The sequence below is a fragment of the Tarenaya hassleriana genome, unplaced genomic scaffold (assembly GCF_000463585.1).
Source record: "Tarenaya hassleriana unplaced genomic scaffold, ASM46358v1 Cleome5, whole genome shotgun sequence".
NCBI classification, from domain to species: Eukaryota; Viridiplantae; Streptophyta; class Magnoliopsida; order Brassicales; family Cleomaceae; genus Tarenaya; species Tarenaya hassleriana.
The window spans coordinates 2,502,579-2,521,246 of NW_010967707.1; the positions used below are offsets into that span (position 1 = coordinate 2,502,579).

An 18,668-nucleotide genomic window follows, 5' to 3' on the forward strand; every position below is an offset into this window, starting at 1 on the left:
GCCGACGATGTTGTTGCCGCAGCGAATGGTCGTTTGGCGCCGGAAAATCCAACATGAACCCTAGAAATGGAGTAACCGATCGGATTTAATACGTTGTAACACAATTCAGGATCTGGGTTTCAAGAAATGGATCGATAGGAATAGATTTGATTTAGTGGATGGTATGAGAAAAGCCTGAGGTAGATCTGGGTGTTGTTTGGGAAGAAGGAAAAAAAAAGCGGGAGAGAGAAAGAGAGTGAAAGCGAAGAAGAAAACGAGGGAAAATGGAGGAGAAACGGGCGAGGGAATTAACCTTTTTTATCATCCAAAAAATAATTAAAAAAAAAGAATCCCACAGAGAAAGGTGATAAAATAATAACGACTATGAGAAAAGCCTGAGGTAGATCTGGGTGTTGTTTGGGAAGAAGGAAAAAAAAAGCGGGAGAGAGAAAGAGAGTGAAAGCGAAGAAGAAAACGAGGGAAAATGGAGGAGAAACGGGCGAGGGAATTAACCTTTTTTATCATCCAAAAAATAATTAAAAAAAAAGAATCCCACAGAGAAAGGTGATAAAATAATAACGACAAACAAAATCTCCGAAAATTCAAAAGAGTATTTATTAGTTTTTTTTTGATAAAATAAGAGTATTTATTAGTTCCGACGATTATTTGGTATGCATAGTTTTTTTTACTTAACTCCGAGATTAAATGACTTATCTCAAGGATTAGGAGATCAAAAGATTTTGTTTAAATATTTTAATCCCAAATTAATGTCGTTTTAGACCATACCCAAACTAGATTAGGTAGAAATGTCTTATTTCGATTTGAATTTAAATTGTTAATTTTTCTGTTATTTTTTATTCGAATAGTTCGAATTCAGATTATAAACAATTGATTTTTTAATATCGAATTAAGTTCTAATACTCTGATTCGATTATTAATCTAATTGTAAACTACAATTTAACCAACAATGTTTTTTAAGATTAAATTGACAGATTTAATCTAAACCCATATTAATTTATATTTCGAAGGAAGCCTAAAATAAGCATTTACGGTTTTGAAATTTTGGTGTGCGAACATTAGACCACCGATTTAATCTAACAAATATTGATTTATGTTTCGAAAGAAACCTAAAATAAGAATTAAATGTGGTTTAAACGTTTATAAATGTACAACATGAGTGCTTGTCTAAATAAGAAGGGGAGTTTAAAACATTTTTAATTGTTAGGCACTTATCTAAATAGTAATTATTTGCATTGATATATATTATATATATATATATATATATGTATGGTGGTTTTTACACGCCTATTTACGATATTTTTTACTATTACTATATATATTAAAAAAACAATAGAAATTTCAACGTGTCAAGGTACGCTTGATTATTTCGATTCTGTTTCACCGATATTTTCCTAAAATAAATTAATGTTTTCCATGTGCACCTAAAAAAAATGAACTTATTTGACCAATTAATTCCTTTTGGTAAAGAGTTAGGTGGTATTTTATTTTTATTTATTATTTTTCGTGACAATATTTTTAATATCAAATTAATTTTGATTCAGATAATAAAATTGACTAGAATGAAATATCATAACATTAAACCGAGTTCAAATTAAAAACCGGTGAGATATAAAAATCGTAACAATATTTCAAAATATTTAAAAAATAAATATTGGAGAGCTCATTTTTTTATAGAAAAAATAAATAAATATTTTTTTTAAAAAAAAAAGAAAGAAAGAAAGCAACCGTTAAAGGGGGGGAAAAAGAGAAATAAAATGCTTGTGGACTGTTACTGTTTCAATATTTTTCGGGATGATTATTATTTATTATGTTACTAACATAATTTAGTGGTCAACGGAGGAAGAAGGGAATCGACGGTTCGCGCCTTTTGCGATGAACGATAAATTCGCCCCTCTCTCTCTCTCTGTATATAAAAATGGCGGGAACTGGAAGTGCGGTACCCACCACCACCTCCAAAACCCTAATTTTCCTCCCCCACGAGAATAAATAATTATATAATAAATTCAGTAATTACGAAACAGTAATAATAGCAAGTTAAATACGGAAAATGACAATTGTAAGCAACGCTTTAGGAAAAAATAAATTTAATTCGATGCATCTTCATGGTTGTGTGGTTTCATAGCAATCTTTGACAAATCATGTAATGTCGAAAGATTTAAAAAATTTTCACACGGTCGCAAAAATAAAATAATATAAAGATATAACAATTTATTTATAAAAAAAGAAAGAAAAAAAAGTAATAAATTGAGATGCCAGAAATACATGAACTCATTGTTAATGGGCCAAGACGGATGATCTAATGGGCTGCATTATTGGGCCTAAGGTCACTTTTTTATTATTTTAAAACAAAGTTCGGCCCCAAAACTCGATATGACGTGACCCGGATCTGTTAATTCGCTAATCTTCATCTCTTTCGCTCGAACTCAATACCCTTTTCTCGATTCTTCAAATGCTCTGAACTTGTAGTTCGATTTCTTATTCCGGAGCCGAAATCGTTTGATTCGATTCTCTGGTAAGATTATACTTCAACCTGTAATTCGGTTTTTGAGTTTATTGTTCTTCATCTTTGTTGATCGAAGAAGTGATAAGAAGATTTGGGTGAAAAAAATCACTGAATTCGTGTTTCCCTAGTGTTCTCGAAGGGTTTTCAGTGAAAATTTTCTTCGTTTTCGTTCTGATATTTGTTGTGGCAGTAACTTCCGATTTTGTTTATTTGTAGGAATTGGAATTTTTGGGAAGACGAATTCGAAGATGAAGAAGTACGGTTTGCAGCTTAGGGTTCCCCCGTCGCAGAAGAAGCAGCCGGCGACTCGACCGCCGCTTCCGACTGCTCCGATTTTCCGCGACGACGATGACGATGATGTGGAGAAGGAGATCATTCGACAAGGTTCGAAGAACAAGGCTCTCAAGGAGGTGTGATTTTTTCATCCCTAGAGTCGTACTTGTCAGTTTTTTTGGTTTCTATCTCCTTTATGATCACTGCTTTGCTGTTTTTCTTGGCGGGTTTTGTTTGTAGATTGAAGAGCAACATAAGAAAGCCTTGGAGGAGGATCCTTCGGCTTTTTCTTACGACGAGGTTTACGACGATATGAAACAGAAGGAGGTGCTTCCTCGGATGCAAGATCACGAGGAACGAAAGGTACTGATCCATGGAACATTGAAATTGTTAGCATGGTTTCTAGTTATATGTTCAGAAATCTAACTCCTCTAGATATTTTGTCTTGGTATTTGCATAATCTTATTTCTGGAATCATGTTGTTTCGAACGTGGCAATGATTCCCATGTTTATAAGCGGCATTTTTAGCCGTTATCAAGCAATGCATTCCCGTTTATCGGTTTTAAGGTCAGGGTGAATGAAATTCAGGAGCACCATAGGGTGTTAATCTTCCTTTTTGAGAAGTGTTAAAACAACAAAAATAGTTCTGGGTAGGAAAGATGTGTGCATTTGCATAACCTGCTTATACTGCTACTCGATTGAGTGCCCAGAACCGGGAAAAAAAAACTCGCTCGATTTGAAATATCTCCTTAAGATTGAAAAAAAAAACGGATTTAGCACAGGTAGCTAGTATTTCATATGAAGAATTGAACTGTGGGGCTTATACTGTGGAATCATCTTTTTGTTTCCTTGTAGTGTATCTCTCAGGAACTTTAAGTTCTACTGCAGATTATGATTGATTTGCATATTGAACATTTTAGGATTGAATTTGATTGATTTGCGTGCTAACGTCGCATTCCTTTTTCTTCTCTGCAGCCAAGATATATTCAGCATTTGATGCAACAGGCAGATCGTAGGAAGAAAGAACAAGAGATTGTCTATGAGAGGAAACTATCAAAAGAGAGGTCCAAAGACGAGCACCTTTATGCCGATAAAGACAAGTTTATCACAGGCGCCTACAGAAGGAAGCTCGAGGAGCAGCAGAAGTGGATGGAAGAAGAAAGATTGCGTGAACTTCGGGAGGAAAAAGAGGATGTAAGTTTCGGCTTAATCAAATCCATGATCTCATTAGCCAATTAAATTATTATCTCCTAGGTTTAACTGCAGTACTTAGTAATGTGTTCTTTCATTGACCAGAGTTTTACCTCGAGGTCACTTTGAAGATGGGCTCTCTATTTTATTCGTTTCGACGCATATTTCGCCCTTGATCTTGTCGAATCCATGGTGATAACAGCACTCAACCCTTTTTCTTGATATATTCTATCTTCTTCAGGTTACAAAGAAGAAAGACTTGAGTGATTTCTACTTCAACCTCGGAAAAAATGTGGCATTCGGGTCGAAAGAGGCCGAGGCTAGAGAGGCTAGAGAGGCGAAGAGACTCGAGGAACAAAGGAAGGCAGAAAAACCGGAGGAACTGAGAAAGGGAAAGGTGTCAGAAGAGAAGGAAACAGATGCGCTCGACAAGAATCCATCTCCCGAACCTGCAATAGCTCATCCGGAACCTTCCTCGGCAGGAAACATTTCTTCAGGGGCTGAACCCCAAGACTCGAAGCAAGCTGCTGAGAAGAGGAGTTCAGCTGCAGCTCCCGAGCCGAAAGATTCATCGGTTATAGAGCCGAAAAACGACGAACCAAAGCCGAGCAGCCATCACAAGAGAAGCGAAGACGCAATCACTGCCGCCAAAGAGCGTTTCTTGGCCCGTAAAAAGGCAAAGGCACCATATTAATTTCTTCTGGAGGCAGATTTCATCATACACTGTTGTGAACTTTGTTTACAATGATATGAAACTCAGTTTGCAGAAATGTTGACCAAATTGCATATTCACTTGTACCAACTGTAACAGTTTTATCAAATATAATCTTTGGACCATATCATATCAGGAAAAGAAGAGATCTTTACGATTAATAACCCAAAAAAAATTGTGTCAAATCACAATGCCCAGTTGTAGATACATAAAAACATGGATGATGATGATGATGATGATGATGATGATGGCATCGGCATCACTTCATATGAAATGAAATTACACGGAAAAATCTGATTCTCCCTAAACCTACCCACCGATTTTTATTTTCCAGATCCAAAACATAAGGGCTTCATTGTCACATGGTAAGAAACCCAAATCGAAGAAACTGTCAAGTCTTGTCTTTAATCCGAAATTGCATAGCCCTAGTGAGTATCCTATCCTATGAACTAAAAGGCAACAAAAGAATCGAACTCGGAAACTCGCTCACTTCAGTAGACGACGCACTCCTTCCCCGGGTTGATCATCGTCCCGGTGGTACTGTTCGCCCTTAAGTTCACCGCCACACCTATGCAGACTACCGTGACGAATCTCCTCCGTCGGATTGCTCCGTATCTGAATCCGACGATGGAGGTAAGCTGCAGGTCGAACGCCACGACCCCATGCGCCGCCCTCTCCCTGCCCATCGAATCCAACAGTCTACCCTCCAAGTAATTCGAAACGGTCGACAGCGTGGCGTTGATTGCCGTCTGATCCTTCGTTCCCTGATCGAACGGCGGGAGGTGCGACTCCGACAGCAACGATCTGCGGTAGAACACGCCACTGTCGACGTCATCGTAGTACAGTGACATCCTCGAATTAGGGTTTCGGAACTGGAACTGGACATCCCACTCCCCCGAGATCGTACTGTTGGAGACGATGAATCTGGAGACGGAGACAGAGTTGATGTTGACATCGGGCAAGCGGGGTCGAGCGACGAGGAAGAAGATGAAGAGGGCAAAACCCAATACGAGGAGGACCGCCATGAAAATTATGAAGAGACGGCGGTAGAGGGCGGCGCGTGGGTTAGTCTGCGGTGGCGGGTAGTGGTAACGGTAGGCGTCGGCGAGCGGCGGAGGATAGCCGTTGACGGTGGCGGATGGTGGCGGCGGATTCGGGTACGGGTTCGGGTACGGATACCCAGTGACGGGTCTGGAGGAGTCCTGCATGATTCGAGCAAAATCTAGGGATTTGGAATTGGCGGAGAGATTGAGTAAAACCCAGATGGAGTAGAAGAAGAGCAAGAGATTTTATTGTAAATTAAATTTACTCAAAATACCAAATGATTTGGGATTTGTTTCCTTTTAACAATAATATATATAAATCGTTATTACATTTAGCACCAAACAAATTCTCCTTAATTCGAAAACCGCGTCGGTTCGTACGAGTAAGGAAATATCTATTCAATTCAAGAAAATCGAATATTATTTTTATAATTACGAAATTGTGTGAAAGTTTCACAAAATCTCTTTTTTGGCTTTCTTTTTTTTTTTCCGTTTTTTACCCTTTGTGCCAATGTAAAATTATAAAATTACATTCAACCAAAACTCAACAACCGCATCAAATTCATGGAATTAAACCGTCAAAATAAGTAAAAGTATTTTTTTTTAAATAAAAAAAAAGACCTTATAACAGAAAACCCCTCAAAAGAACAAAACATATACAAACAAAAACCTCAAACGGGTGTTTACGGATCAGACAGGAACTTTGTTACTCATAGCGAGTCACCCACCCAAAACCCCAGACCCACGACTCGCTCGTAACCCATTTTACAGCCAGACAAAACCAAACCGGATCGGTTCGGTCTGGTTTTCTCCTACACTGAACATCCCCCGGTTAAGGCGGTTTGTGACAAACCGTTCATGGGCATCGAGTCGTTAATACCATCCAATGTGTTGTTGGTAGCTCCTCCAACGCATTTCATCCTCTGCTCGAAAACATTCACCAGTTGCATGAACATCTCCATTCTTGTCACATCCCGGTTGGCCTGAAAACCGAAACGAAAAACCGAAAATCCTCTCACTACCAATCCAAAAAAAGGGTCCTACTCAACAAGATTCTGTAAAAAATTTGACATTTCAGTTCGAGTTACTCGCGAGAAAGATCGTCGACAAAGTCGAGTTCTTAAGTTCGGATAAGGCAGCTTCTTACCTCGACAGCGAACCGTGCCCAGATCTTGTCGTTACGAGTTTCCATGGCACCCTTCAAGATGGTTACTCCTAAGCTTCTGATCCAATCAGCGATTTCCAGGAAGAATCCGCGTTGTTCGCACAGCATCTGCAGAGGAATCCGATGCATATATCAAACGGTTGCTTCCGAAATGTAAACTGATGAAGAGAGTTATCCGTTACCTCGACTTGGAAACAGCGAGGCGGGTTTAGATCCTCTACAACGATCGGACAGATCAAAGACTGTGTCCCGACTTCGAATGCCCACGTTGCCCCTCCTTCCTTCGTCATCTGAGGAAAAAAAACAAGAATCCAAGAATTTGATATTGCTTTCGGGTTTTTCTTATCATATATGAGAAAAGATGAGGTTTTGTCCATCATTATCACCTTGGTGGATTCTCCGGTTTGTTGTTTCAGCTTATCGGTATGCTTCGTTACATTTTGCAAGAACAGCATGTGTTTGATCGTACGTTCCAGAAGCGCGTCTATACTGCACTGTAAAGATCACGAACCGGGGTTTTTGTTAGATATCTTTCAGTGGGTGAGTTCGGAAGATGAATGGAGAAATATCATCACTTACTTTTGCCCCGTTGGGTATGATTTCTCGCAGCTCCTTGACACGGTCTTGGATCATCTGCCGATCCTTAGGTCTAGGTCTCGGGTTTTCTCCCGGTTTAAGCCTTTTACGGTTCGCTGGTTTCGGGTTCTCGTTTTTATTCATCCTGGAATACCCTTTGGATACACTTCCCTGATGCTCCCAGCCGTGTGATTGTTCAACCCAAGAACTGATCTGAGACCCGTAAATCGATGTTGTCTGAGAACAACCACCCAAACTATGATCATTACCAGACCCGTGTTTCTTTTCTGTCTTCAGGATCTCCGAAAAGTCGCCATGAAAGCTGTTCTTGGCTCTAGTGTTAACTGAGCAGTTACTAACTTTGGTTAAAGTGGTTCTACAAGATTCAGAAGTATCATCTGAAATCTGTTTGGAAGACGAGCAAGCTCCCGAGACCACAGCATCTAAGAGATGATCTGTCCCCGAAACCTCGTATCCTGAAAAAATCCCGGAACCCATTTCTGTCTTTGTGTTGGGTCCATCAATCTGCGAAACACTCCAACCGTCATCAAACCCTTTCTTCTTGTGATCCAAACCCAAAATATCAAACAAGTCACTTCCACTTCCGGGCGAGTTCTTGGAAATGATATCACCGCATACTTCAATAACCGAGCACTCCTTTGTCATGTTGTCGTTTTCTCGAGTCCCGGGCGGGTATGGCAGAATCTGTTGCTCCACCCCGGTGTCAAAAGTAGAAGAAAACATTCCGTTGAGCCACATGTCAGGGTTTGAAGATACAACTCCACCTGCCAGAATACATGATGTGTTTTCCCATTCTTCCGATGGCCTGCTTCTGATTTCTCGTTCATCGACAAGATAACCTCGAAGGTTTGGTTCAGACGAGTTGAAATGCTGTCTGCTAGTCTCAGTTAGGACATTGTGTTCTTGCGACGGTATTATCCGGGAAACAGGAACTCCGATCAAATCTGCAGATCCTTCTTCTGTCCTGTAAGTTTCAGACAGAAGAGCTCCGGGAACACATCCGAGTTGCAGGATAAGACGCTTCACGTCGTTTACGAAACCCAAGCTCTCCATTATCTGAACAGGAAACAGCTTTACAGATGAGGATAGCAAATTCAATCAAGAACCAAAAATTCGATGCCAAGAACTTACAGGCAAAGAAGAACCGAGTTGAACAATCCCGTGTGGGAGGACCGGAACAACTGCAACAGTCTGCAGGAAAACAAAAAGAGTAACCTCAAAACGTTACAACGAGCTAAAAATCCGAACAAATGCTGAAGGAAAAGGCTGAATATCCAACCTGAATACCAGCCGAGAATTGGAGAAGCATCTCGTTTATAACCTACGATCCACCAAAAAAAGAAAGATCAAACTCCCTTAAACCAACATCGTATGTACGTATATGTGTGTATATACCTCAGGGGGATGAACATCACGGTTAAATCTGTTGGCTAGAATCCACTGATGGTGCCCTGCAAAGGCAGCTCGACCGACTAATCTGAAGAAAGAGAAGATGAATACAGTTCTTGGTTCATTGTCAAGATCGAAGATTCAAGATTCTTGAAAGATTCTACAAAAGCAAGATGAGTAGAAACAGATTCATACCCTTCACCTACAAGAACAATCCGACTGTTCAACATCATTCGATTCGTCAAAAGAGGAATTTTCTCGCTCCCTCTGGTGCTGACATGGGAAGGGCTAAATCCAGAAATTCTTGGAGGAAGTGAGCTCACTGTCGTCTCGTGGTAACATTCCTCCCAAATCAGCAAGCTGGATAAAACAAGAAGAAAAAAACATATCCATAAAGATTCGGTTATAAGATCGTAGGAACATACAGATTTGTGAGAACCCAAGAACATCACCGCAATAAGCTGACAGCAGAAAGATACAATCTTTAAAGTTTTTTTGTCTAAACAACGAAAAAAAAGGGTCAAAAGAGAGGATATGATTCGTGGATGGTCAAACACAAATCCAGAGATTCTTTAGGACAAACAAGATCAAACCAAACAGATGATTCCAAGATTCCAGGAAACAGGATAACAGATACGTTAAATAAACTGTAAAATCTAAAACAGATTAAACAGCTGAAATTCTTGTCGTCCTCAAGATCTGAGCCCAGCCCTCTTCGAAAAAGGTATCAAATTGGAAACTATTTATCACGTTTTGCAAAGGGTTCTTCAGAAGCCCCACCAGATCCGATTTCCAGATCTTAGTTGAAATTCGATAGATGAAAACAAAACTGAGCCCATAATGCATAAACCGCGCTTACTCGTGTCTTTTATGAAACCTTTATTTTCTTCTCTTACGTTTTCTCAGCAGCCAAGTTTCCATCTTCGTTCCAGTTTTTCCATCCATTTTCCCAGCAACCAAACAGAGAACAAAAGAAAATCAGAAGCATACCTAGCATTTTGACAGCCGATCTTCCAAAAAACAGCGTAAGACCACTGGTTGTTCACGCAAACCGTTCTCAATGCTTCTCTCAGCAACACCCCCATGTCTTCTCTCTCTCTCTCCGGACAAGAACGATTTTCAGCAACAACAGTGAAAAATCAAACTGCCCAGAAGAAAAAAGAAAAAAGGCCAAATAAATCCTCAGAATGAACATCCAACAACTCTGAAACATGAAATCGACGAAAGAAACAACAAAATATTACATTCTCTTAAAGGAACTTTTTTTTTGGAATGGAGTGATGAACAGAACTAACTTCCACGACAAGATCCTCGTCCGGCCTGTCTCGTTCTGAGTCCGCCACTCTGTTTCCGCTCGGGGTCCAAGTTTCCGGCGATCATACTCCGGCATCCCATTTCTCGATCAAGAAAAAAAAAAGGAAGAGACAGAGAAAAGAACCCAGAAAAAAATAGGAACGAAGAAGCGAAAAGAAGTTTCTTTTGTCTCTTCCTCTTCTACAATATACTCCAAGCTTCGAGCTTGAGGATTTCAATGATTCCAGCCATTGTTACAGCTTCAAGAACTGGAAAATGATCTGAGTTAAAACCAAAAGGAACTTCCTTTTTGCTGCTTTTATTTTTGTTTTGCGGTTTCCAGTGCTTTGGTTTTTTGCCTCTCTCTCTTATTCCTCTCTGAAAATTGGAAACCGGCCAAATGTGACATCTTATTAAACAGAGAAGATGAAGAGTTCGAAAAGGGACACGATTTTCACTAGAAATTACAGGATTGTGCCATTGAGTCTGGTTGTCGAAGTCTTTTGTCGGTTTCCGATGGATTTAGACGAATAATTTATTACTTGATTTATGGAAAAACCAAAAAGTGTTTTTCTTTTTGTAAAAAAAAAACAGAGAAAAAGATACATGTATTGTATCCCGGTGGTTTAAAAGACGTTCCAAATAATTAAATAATTACAATTAACTGGAAATCAAAAATTAATTGAAAACCTAAAAAATTCCTGGAGAATTATATATATATATATATATATATATATATATATATATGTAAAGATAATTGTTCCTTGGTTTAGAAATGTATTTCATATTTACCTGAGATTAACGACGTACTTTATGTGTTGGTTCATTAATAAAAGCTCCAAGTCTATGATTTGTAATAAATGGTCTTCAAAATTTTCATACGGTTTGATTTGGTGGGTGCTATTGGTATCATTAAAGTTTTTTTTTTCACAATAAACAATTAAATATCTATTATTGTACTGATTTAAAAGTTATGACGAGTAATGCATGTGGGGGAAATTAAATATTATAGAGTTGTTAGATATGTAGAGAAAATCATGAAATCTTAAAACATATCATAACAACTATTAACGGAACTAGTCATTAAAAAATGAACACAGTTTTATAATTTAAAAAAATCAATATATTTGTTCTCTTATATCAAACATTCATATGACACGATATTTTTATTAAATTGTAAAACTATCAATTAGGTATATTTAATTATCGAATTATTACGAAACAGTATATGAAAACAAATATCTGATGGTCAGTGATAAAAGAACAAGTAATTTAGTAGTTGTATCCGTATATTTCCAATAAAACCATCCATGTTATAGATATATAATTTGATTCTTGAACATTCTTTAGCGTTATATTTTTTATTTTATTTTTTGCATATTTCTATGTTATATAGGGTTTCGAGTAAATAAAATAAAATTTTATAGGAGAGAATATTTGGGGAAAATAAAAATAAAAAAGAGCAGAAAAAGACAGTGTAGAGAGATGTGAGTGGTCGGAGGAAGAGAAGATAGATGTCGAGAGCCTGTAAGTACTCTGCGGGAGCAGATGTTAGATAATGTGTTGATGACGTCACTCATGACATTTTGCCCCTCCATTTTCCCTCATATTTACAGCATTGCCCTGTAACCCCGCACACATTCACATGAATACATGCATATATGTGTATATAACATTTGTGCATGTGTTTGTATGATACACATCGTGACAATAAGACATTTTGGTACATATATGGAACCATACGCACATATACATACACACAAACATGCGTGTATACATTGAGATTGAGAATTTTAGGTGAGGGAATGATGGGAGTAAAAGGACACGTGGAAAGTAATACTATGACGGGGTAATAGAGTGCATATAATGAAGCATAATGACTTTGGGCAACAACAACACACATTTTGGAAATTCAATTTTATTTCCTCTTTGCTTCATCGGCATGCGTTTCGGTGTCGAGACCACAAACCCATATTCATCTCCCTTCCATCATTTTTATTCTCTCTCTCTCTCTCTCCTTTTTTTTATGGAAATTAAAACAAAATTTACTACCACTTGCTAGTTCTTATTAGGAGTGTATATCTAGTGAGAATGTTAATTTTTTTATAAAAAAAATAAATATTTTGGTATGATTATTTCTGTTCGATTTTTAAAGTATATTTTGGTCCGCTTTAACTTAAATTCTGTGTATTTGGTAACTTTCACTTGCGTTTTCTTTTGTATAATTATTTTTGTTTGAATGTTAAGTTCAATTTCCTTTCGCTTTCAATTTTATTCTCATTCGATTTTTTATTTTTTATAACTTTTGATTTTTATTTATTTTATTATAATAATCATTAGAAAATTAATAAATAATAACTTTTTAAATCAAATAAGATTTAAATATATGTATATATTATTCGATTTGATTCAATTATTTTTATATATTAAAAATAAGTATTTTTCAACTGGTCGCTCGCATGTCAGATATTGTCGAAACCTTTTATAAAAAAGTCTGCATATAAACATTCTTTCTTGCTTAGATCCCTGCGATTTCTTCTTGTATATTATATATATATATATATATATATAAAAGCTTGCGAAATATATTTACCTCATATCTTACTATCATTTATATATATGTTAATCTGAAATACTGAAAATTCTATTTAATAAAAAAAAAATATTAGAAAATTTGTTTGATCGAAGAGAATATTATATTACAGTATGATTATTTTTTCTTGGTGGTTTGTTGGTTCGTCGACGATAGCTTATGGATAATAGTATTACATATGTGAATGGTGTACATGGAGTTTCCCGTGGTTTATTAGTCATTGATTGAAAGATCTTACATAGGGGCCCACAAAAATGAATGGCCCAGATTGAAGGTAACCGGCTATTCCAGGGTTTCTAAAAAAGCCTATGATTCAAAGAAACATAAATTTAAAATAATAAAAACTAATTTAAACTTTTAAAAGTGTGACAAAAGTTTAAGCGATAAAATCTTTAAAAAAAAATAGGAATTTACATAAAAAGTTGGAATGCTGAGTTGGAGACGCATGAAGGTTCGTCCCTTTTTTTTGTGTTTTTTAATCATGGTATTTTTTTAATCTATCTTAATTTTTAAAATATATTTTAAATCTCAAAAGTAAGTTAGTTTTTTGTTTAAGTCCCGTTCTAAACCATTAGTTACAACTTCTAATTAATTTAAGATGCCTTGAATTAGTATCCATTCCATCCACAGATAAATCACAAATTTATTGACCAAGTTTTAAAATTCCGACAACAATGTCGGGTTGTGTAAGCAAAACATTATCACAACCAAACCTTATTAGTAATAGACCAAATTTAAAAATAAAATAAAAAAGTTGTAACTGAAGAGAGTGATAATAATAATAATAATAATAATAATAATAATAATAATAATAATAATAATAATAATAATAATAATAATAATAATAATAATAATAATAATAATAATAATAATAATGGAACAAAGACAAAAGAGTTTAATCAAAAAATGTGTTTCTTTCTCATGCAATGATCTGTCGTTCTGTCGTTATCTTTCTCTCTCTACAATATTACAAGAAAACAGGGAGCCTTGTAATCTTTCAGAATGCGATTCTTTCTTATTCTTCAATCCAAAATTAGAAAGATACCATAAATCTCTGTCATTAAGAGATTTATTGTCTAAGTAAACACGAACCCGATCTATATATACATATATATACACACACTGTGGTGTGGACAGACATTACATACGTCCAAAGAGACGAGAATAATTTATTATTTAATTTGTCTAAATGACTCTCTAATTCTGCAAACCAAAAAAGTCCAATTAAAATCCGCAGGGATTATGGAATTTTAATTTTGATCAGATTCTTTTGATTTAATTATATTCCTATAATTTTTTAATAGATGCATATAGTTATGTAAAACATCGAATACTTAATTAATAGTCTAATATATATATATATATATATATATATATATATATATATATTTGTGTGATTCAGAATTTTTTTGGCCACCGTCCATATGAAATTTCTTTCTTATTTTTTGTCACCCATAAAATTCATGTATCTATCTCATTACCTGACCCGATGTACTTATCAGATTATCCAAATCCAGGGTTCGATAGAGAAACGTATGAGAATTGCAGTCTTATATTTACATTTTCTGAATACGTGTGTATGTATATACACACACACACACACACTGTTATATAAAAGTATAAAGTAATTGCATTAATGGTTATGAAAATCGTTATAAATCTCCCCCTTCTGTAAGTTGACCCACCATAAAAGAGAAAATAAAGTCAAACACTTTGATTGTTATTATGCTATTTATGTATTTTCCTTTTTACTTTTTGAAAAAAAAAATCATAATTAAGACTTTTTGAACAATACGGAAAAAAAGGGGAAAAAATTGAAGGCATGCAGCCACTCTCTCATATCGACAATCATAAAATTGTATATCATTAATATTAAAAGAACGTTGTGTAAATATTAATCTAAAATATCTTTAGGTCAAATTAACATAATATACATACGCAAAAAAAAAAAATCCCTATCCTTATTCAACAACTTATCTTTATCAATAAAAAGACAGTACTAACTAATCTTCAATTACGAAATCTAAATAATTGAAAAAAAAAAATAAACTAAGTGAAATTCCAAATATTCACACCTAACTTTAATAATAAACATGTATTTAAATTTGGTATTTTTTCACTCATAGTTAAAGATAAAAAACATATAATTATTAGTCTTAGAATTAACAACTTATCCCATTGTGACGCAATTCATTTCAATTTATTGGAATTGTAATTTTAAGTGTTTAATGTTATGATTAAAAAAAACAAAAAACAAGCAGTGAATTTCACACATTGACATGTCTTATATTTTATGTCAAGCTTTAAGAAGGTTGTAAGTTGTCACATGTCATGATTTGATATCCCCCCCCCCACAAAAAAAAAAAAAGGAAACTCAATTTGTATATTTGTAAATGTTATAATGCGAGTAGGTCGAATTTATAAATGAAAAAAAAAAGATAATGAAACTTCTCCACCGAATCTCAGAAAATCTCAAAGTGGGTGATATGATTTTGACAAACCATAAAACGAAAAAAAAAGAGCCTAAAAATACTCGATTTATGATTCTTTGTGCTTATGTACACGTAATCTAACGGATAGGATATACATATTCATTTACACACCCTCATGTCATTATATTTTACATAGAAATAGATATTTTACGCTTGAGAATATTGACTATTTTAAAGCTAAGATGACGAATCTTTTTTTATTAACTAACGTCCAATGCCATTTATACACACACACATATAATATATATATATATATATATATATATATATATATATATTGAAGTTAAGATATGTTATGGTCTTTCAAATGGTTGGTGTAAAGTTAAGCTAAGGTTTTTCAAGAAGTTTGTTTAAATTCTTCTGCGATATTGAATATTTACACAATTTTAGGGTAAGGATGGGAGAGTAGCTGGATATAAAAGGTTGGAATACGTTAATTATTACTATTAAAATTAACAATGTATGTGATTCATAATCATGGGCCAAATTGACATTTAGCAAATATGCAGAAAAATCAATGTGAAAATGATATATGATAATTACTAATTCTACAATGTATACAAAATGTAACACGTTTATGCAAAAGCGAAAACAATGAGATCATCGGATCCAAACTCTGACAAGTCCACGATTTTATTTTTTATTTTTTTTTTTAAAAAAAAAGAAAAAAGACAAAACTGGAACTGTGGAGTGGAGTTTTATGCAATTGGATCGATACGACTTCCATCAATTTTCGACCGTATGAATGTAAGAACTCTATTTCATTCGGATCCACCATATCCTTAATTCGTATCCGAAAAATATAATATAATATAATATATATAATCGCATTTTCAGATTCTGTTTCGGTTTCTACTCCAGTGATCCGCTCCACTAACAGATCATGTTTTTATGGTTTTTGGAAGAAAAAAAATGGAATGCATAAATTCTATATAATAATATCATAAAACCTTTAATAATCTGCCTGAATATATAAATTATTTTGTGAATTTAAATAAACAAAAATTCTTTTTGAGTTTCGGGTTCCACAAAAATATCGTAAGCTTCTGGTGAAATGGTCTCGGATGAGAGCGATTAGGTTCTCTCTGTAATCATAGGCTTGGGCTTGGATGGGCTTTAGTTGAAGATGGGTTTGAGCTTGAGGAGAAAATGGGCCTGGACTTGGATCCACAACAGATCTTTAATTCGGCTTTTTTCTTGCCAATGTGCCCAACACGACACCGTTTAACTAAAAAAGTTTTTTTTTTTAAAAGAAAACGAAAACCTTTTTTTTTTTCATTTTAATCTATTCGTCAGTTGATTGACATTTGGGATTGGGACACAAAGCAATCAAGTTGATTGGTATATTATTTTGAAAATTAAAAAAATAAAAATAAAAAGAAAGTAAATGAGATTTGACAATAACGTGCTGTCAGGTAGACACGTGTAAGATGAAGTGGACCCCACTAAGTACCAATGGTAAGTTAAGTGGTCCGCATCTCCGTCGGTCGGTATTTTTTTTTAATTTAAATTATTCCTTAAATTTTCTTTTATAGATTTGATGAAAATGATTTTAAACGTCCAACCAATGACATCCAAATTACGAAATTGTGTGACATTTTGTAACCAGTTATTAATCAAAGCAACCTTTACCCAAAAAAAAAAAAAAGAGAAATTGATAAATGGACCAACGAAATATAAATATTTAAAATTTGGCATTATTCTTTTATACAATCCCACAAGCAGTGTTCCATATCGATGGACGTACGCACGAGTATCGTGGTGACCATGATCTCTAAATTAGATATAATTAGGGATATAAAATCAGTTGTAATCTCACGAGCAAATTCTAGACGAGATCATGTACATTAATTAGAATTAGTTTATATTTTTTTAGCTCTGGTAAATAAAATATATGTGTCTATAGATTCGTCCATTACAACTTTTTTATAGATTAATGTTTGTATTACTATTTAACGATATACAATGTTTTAGATGAAGGGATTTCCGCACTAAAATTCTAACAAAATTTCCTCATGAAACAATCGTATATTCCATATTTCAGTATTTTCTTTGGTGGAATTTAAGAGATTAGAGAACTTGGCGATCGAATGGAGCCTACATATTCAATAATATGTGACAAATTTGACATATCGTTATAGAGAATCAAAGTCAATTTAGTTGCGTGTGCACATGCGATACACACGCACACCGAAAGAACTATCCAACACGACTATTTTCCAACAACTAATCGAAATACCCTAAATCGATATTTAACATATATATACAATCATATATATATATATATATTGGATATAGGACAACGATATTTATATCTTTATAATAAAACAATGGATGGCATAAGAAAAAAAAAGGGAGAAAAGAATAGCTTTGCTTCCATAACCATAATGGCCGTCTAAAATTAGAAGTTGCATGATAATGTGGTACACACAAGATGGCTACTTTTGTCGACCCACCACTATATATATATATATATATGTATGTATGTATGTGTGTGTATATATATATCACTTTTGAATCTCACATCTATATAGGAACCTTTAATTAAATTAATATTTAGATTTAGCTTTGTAAACTCAAATCTTGTTGTGGCAAATGATGATTAGCAATGATGGTTTCTCCAAAGTAAACAACACACTTGTCGTACTCCGATCCTGATATATGGTTTAACCTAATTCATGTCTTCCCCCACTTGTGCAAACCCTACTGGAATCTTTGAATCATGCCATAACCTCTCATCAGGTTCTTTTTTAAAAAAATATATATGTATAAATAATAATATTATTATTATTACGTTAATTATAAAAAAAATTCTACCGGAGAGCAATGTGCTAACTGCAAAGTAAATTAGAACCCCCAAGAGTTAAATTTTAAATGAAGTTTAATGTTAAGTTTTTAAAGCTAAAGAAATGCTTATTTGGATTTAAACTAAAAACATTTTTGACTCTCGTGATATAGACGCTTGCCAGCAAAAAATATCAAAAATTGTGAATTTTTATTTTATTTTATAGAAAATACGTTTTCATTTTAGATAGTAACATATAATTAAGTATGAAAATGTTGCCATGAAAAAGATTTTTGGCCTAATCGAAAGGAGATATATATGTACTTGCCCAACTCCAATGCGACCGACAAGATAGGGTTTCAACGTCTTTCTCGTCCACAGTTTTAGCACCTAACTTGCTAACTGTTCTCACACTTTAATGGATTTTAATTTTTGGCTCACCATATTTTTTCTAAAATTTATTTCTTCACCTATCCATATATATATACACACACACATATACATTCATGTATATGTTTGGAGTTCATATCAAACTTTGCCTTGTTGCATTGTGTGATGCTTTTCGAGGACTACGAGATATCCCGTGTCTTAAATTTACACACATATATATGATATATATATATATATATATA

General features: G+C 34.7%; 3 protein-coding genes across 4 annotated transcripts; 1 reads left to right on the forward strand and 2 right to left on the reverse strand.

Moving 5' to 3' along the window:
• The first annotated feature begins 2,390 nt into the window (after window positions 1–2,390).
• Window positions 2,391–4,804, forward strand: LOC104826443 (nuclear speckle splicing regulatory protein 1-like). Its single transcript, XM_010559136.2, has 5 exons — window positions 2,391–2,512; window positions 2,720–2,913; window positions 3,017–3,139; window positions 3,752–3,970; window positions 4,209–4,804. Exons 2-5 carry the CDS (start codon window positions 2,752–2,754, stop codon window positions 4,659–4,661), a joined length of 957 nt encoding a protein of 318 aa, XP_010557438.1. The 5' UTR covers window positions 2,391–2,512; window positions 2,720–2,751; the 3' UTR covers window positions 4,662–4,804.
• A 36-nt stretch (window positions 4,805–4,840) lies between these two features.
• On the reverse strand, window positions 4,841–6,022 carry LOC104826444 (protein YLS9-like). Its single transcript, XM_010559137.1, has one exon. The coding sequence runs from the start codon at window positions 5,885–5,887 to the stop codon at window positions 5,171–5,173; it is 717 nt and encodes a 238-aa protein (XP_010557439.1). The 5' UTR covers window positions 5,888–6,022; the 3' UTR covers window positions 4,841–5,170.
• A 232-nt stretch (window positions 6,023–6,254) lies between these two features.
• Window positions 6,255–10,552, reverse strand: LOC104826445 (transcription factor LHW-like). Of its 2 annotated transcripts, none has more exons than XM_010559141.2 (11): window positions 10,169–10,552; window positions 9,864–10,017; window positions 9,069–9,233; window positions 8,880–8,961; window positions 8,764–8,805; window positions 8,616–8,675; window positions 7,467–8,540; window positions 7,274–7,381; window positions 7,070–7,177; window positions 6,870–6,995; window positions 6,255–6,705 (listed from the first exon to the last, which is right to left on the reverse strand). In XM_010559141.2, exons 2-11 carry the CDS (start codon window positions 9,956–9,958, stop codon window positions 6,535–6,537), a joined length of 2,031 nt encoding a protein of 676 aa, XP_010557443.1. In that variant the 5' UTR covers window positions 9,959–10,017; window positions 10,169–10,552; the 3' UTR covers window positions 6,255–6,534. The 2 variants fall into 2 exon arrangements, with proteins under 2 accessions (XP_010557443.1, XP_010557442.1); XM_010559140.2 differs by having other exon boundaries at window positions 10,118–10,552.
• Between the last annotated feature and the right edge of the window lie 8,116 nt (window positions 10,553–18,668).